This window comes from Fulmarus glacialis, unplaced genomic scaffold (assembly GCF_000690835.1).
Source record: "Fulmarus glacialis isolate BGI_N327 unplaced genomic scaffold, ASM69083v1 scaffold14497, whole genome shotgun sequence".
In the NCBI taxonomy this organism is placed as follows: Eukaryota; Metazoa; Chordata; class Aves; order Procellariiformes; family Procellariidae; genus Fulmarus; species Fulmarus glacialis.
Genome location: NW_009225190.1, coordinates 3,578 through 6,819, shown reverse-complemented (window position 1 = coordinate 6,819; position 3,242 = coordinate 3,578). Strand labels below are relative to the sequence as shown.

The 3,242-nt window shown below is 62.3% G+C and overlaps 1 protein-coding gene across 1 annotated transcript in view; it reads left to right on the top strand.

Moving 5' to 3' along the window:
• PATL2 (protein associated with topoisomerase II homolog 2 (yeast)) overlaps window positions 1-2,902 on the top strand; it is a gene marked incomplete at its 5' end in the record, with an annotated part of 5,407 nt that extends 2,505 nt beyond the window's left edge. Inside the window, 10 exons of the mRNA XM_009582409.1 lie at window positions 111-205; window positions 293-431; window positions 557-677; window positions 751-848; window positions 1,235-1,279; window positions 1,438-1,586; window positions 1,834-1,993; window positions 2,346-2,486; window positions 2,571-2,668; window positions 2,749-2,902. Coding sequence (XP_009580704.1) covers window positions 111-205; window positions 293-431; window positions 557-677; window positions 751-848; window positions 1,235-1,279; window positions 1,438-1,586; window positions 1,834-1,993; window positions 2,346-2,486; window positions 2,571-2,668; window positions 2,749-2,902 — 1,200 coding nt within the window. The remainder of the gene's footprint in view (window positions 1-110; window positions 206-292; window positions 432-556; window positions 678-750; window positions 849-1,234; window positions 1,280-1,437; window positions 1,587-1,833; window positions 1,994-2,345; window positions 2,487-2,570; window positions 2,669-2,748) is intronic.
• Between the last annotated feature and the right edge of the window lie 340 nt (window positions 2,903-3,242).

Sequence of the window (3,242 nt, the reverse complement as noted above, 5' to 3'; positions counted from 1 at the left end):
GAGCGGGGTGCCTGGGTGGGACTGGTGGAGCCCCACAAAGCAGCTGGGGGTTGTCCCCCCTCTGGGGATGGCTCTGGTGCGGGTGCTGAGCTCCCTGGCCCCCGTCTGGTCTCCTTTGCAGCGCACCCAGCCATATGACCCAGCTGCACCCCCAGCACCAGCGGATCCTGACCCAGCGGCAGCAGCAAGGCGGGCAGGTGCAGAGGTAAGGGGGTCCCGGGTCCTGGGGAACTGTGGGGTGGCGGGGGGGCTCTGAGCAGTCACAGCAGGCTGCAATCTTCTCCTGTGCCAGCATCTCCCCCAAGAAGCTGTGGTCTCCTAAAGTGGACCCTTATGCTGGGCTGATGACCTCCAAGGAGAAGGACTGGGTCGTCAAGGTGGAGATGATCCAGCTGCAGAGCGAGAACATGGATGATGACTACTACTACCAGGTGAGCTCCTGCTGGTGGCACCAGTGGCTCATCCTGCTCCTTGGGGCTGGGGCTTCATCCCTTTGGGAGCCAGAGGGTGCCCAGGCTCGTGGTGGCTTCCCTCCTGGCTATGCCTGTTGTTACAGACGTACTACCAGCGGCTGGAGCGCAAACCGGCTGAGGAGGAGCTGCTCGGCCGGCGCAACAAGCAGGAGCCCCCCAAGCTGGTCACACCGTTCATCCAGAAAGTGGAGACGTACGACTCTGGTGAGGGCCTGGGGCAGGGGGCCAGGCGAGGGGTTGCAGGACGTGGTCTCACCGCGTCCCATCTCTCTTCCAGTGGTGCGCATTGCGGGCTCGCTGGGCCAGGTCGCGGTATCCACCTGCTACAGCCCTCGCCGGGCCATCGATGCTGTACACCATGCCCTTGTGGAGGAGGTAGGTGAGGGGGAGCTAGGCTGGTGGGTGCCCCAGATGCCTGGGGACACCGCTCCAGCTTTCCCCAGGCCCTGGAGCAGCTTTAGCAGGAGCTTTAGGAACTGCTGTGACCGAGCGTGGGTGCCGCCCCAGCTCTGGGTGCTGCCCTGAGCCACGGGATGGGGCACACAGTTAGAGCGGGTGCCACCTCGGTGGTGGCAGCTTGTTCCCTGCCAAGGGATGGGATGGGGCTCCGGGCAGTCGGAGCTGGCCGTGGCCTTCCCGTGGGATTGCTCTGTATCCTGAAGCGCCTCTGATCCCCAGGGAGCAGCTGGCCCAGCGCTCTGCCGGCGGCGGTGTCTGGTGCTGGCTGTAACTGTTGTGCCTTCCTTTCTCCCCTCCTGAAGGCTGCGGGGAGCCACCGGCTTCGGGCGCTGCACAGGATCGAGAAGGTGAGCGAGCCGTGATTCGGGGCGAGGTGGGATGATGTAGATGTTTTGTTTTCATCTGAAGAGCTCTGTGGTGGGATATCTGCCTGGGCAGAGGTCCTGGATAACTGGCAGGCAGAGGATGCTCCAAGCTTCCTCCTTACCCCATGTGGTTTCTCCAGCTCTTCCTGCAGCTGCTGGAAGTGGAGAAGACACAGCGGAAGGTGTCTCTGACCCAGGAGGAGCAGCAGCCCTGCTGTCAGGAGCAGAAGAGCCAAGAAGTGGAGCGTATCTTCCAAGCCTTAAAAATCAGGGCTTGCAGCAGTGAAGAGTGAGTTTGTGTCATTGGGGAGAGGGGAGCGGGTGGCATGTCCTGGTCCTCACAGGGCTCAGATGGTCATGGACAAGCAGTTCTGGGTGATGGCGAGGATTGGATCCTGTCCTCCATGTGTCACCGTGGCCTGTGCTGACCCTGCTCATGAGCCTCGTCCTCCCCTGAAGCTGATGCTGGTCCTTCTGGATGGACAGAGATGTTACAGATCCCTTGGGATCTGTGCTAATGGAGCCTTCGTCCCCAGGGAGGCAGAGGATGAATTCCTGCAACTCCTGTGTGTGCAGAAGGGCAAGAAGCTCACGGCCCGGCTGCTGCCCCACCTGACCCGGGAGCAAGCGGAGAAGATTCTGCTGACCATCACCCACCACCTGCCCTTCCTCATGAAGAAAGACGTATTGGACGAGGCGAGCACCTCCAGCCAGGGCAGGGGCATCCCGGGCTGCCTCCTTCCCCTGTTGCTCTTGCTGGGGAGGGGCACTCTGGGCAACAGGAGGGCCCATCGAGCTGCATCCCAGCACGGCCAGGCAGCTGGTGGGGTTGACATAAGGCAGAAGCCTTTTTCCTTCCCTGAGGAGGAGGAGAAAGGTCTTCAGGAGGGGTTAAAGCAGTCCTGGTGGCAGTCCCCCCCCGGGGAGGGGGGTGCAGCATTGACCCTTGCGTCCCCCCCCAGGTGTTGGGATGGGTCTCAGGGATGGGGCTGTGGCCGTGATGGGTCAAACAGTCTCAGATCCCTGCTCTCCTCTCTGCCCTGCCCAGTCTCTCCCCCTGCTCTACAGCCCGTTGAACGAGGTGGTGGGCAGGATGACCTTCAGCAAACTCATTGAGGTCCTGCAGGAGATGACCAGGCCTCTGCCCGAGTCCCCTGAGCTCCCCCTCACCATGGCCTTGAAGAACCAGGTAGGTGGCCCCAAGGAGGGCAGAGGCCTGCGGCATCCCCCAGGTGCCACCTCCCATGATGCTCCTCCTGGTGCTTCCCCACAGTTTGGGATCTCCTTGCTCTACTGCCTGCTGAGCCACGGCGAGAGGCTGCTGTCCTCCGATGTGCCGCTGGAGCCACGCGGCGGGGACTTCGAGATGTGGTGAGGGGCTGTGCAAACAATGGGGTTGGGGTTCACCAGCTGGTGGGGTGCTCACCCCCCCGCTGCGTTGATGCCCCCAGGACAGACACAGTGTTCCTGGTTGCCCGGGAGCTGTCGCAAGTGCCCAAGGCCTCTCTGGTGGAACCTCTCTTCTTGCCCAGCAACCTTCTCTCGCTCTTTTGCCGCTACCTGGACAAGCAGACCATCCACCACCTGGAAGCCAAGATGGAGTGAGTACTCCCTGCTTCTGCTAGGGATCCCTCAGATGCAGCGGACGGCATCGGGGGCTCGCTGCTCCCTGGGGACCCTGTAGGACACAAGTCTCCAAACCTCCACTGGGCTGAGTTGATCCTTGTGGCTTTGCTCCTGTTTTTATCCCGGGACCACGCTGGCTGGCACTGGGTTTTGCGTTTGCATCAGGTTCACCGCACCTTGATGGCACGTCCCCGTGGGATGAATCAAAGTGGGGGGCGAAAAGCTGGGGGGATCCCCCCAGCAATTTAGCCAGCAGCTCTAAGGCACCCTGGGGTGGTTGGGCAGGCAGGCTCAGGCAGCTGCCGGCAGCGCGAGTGTG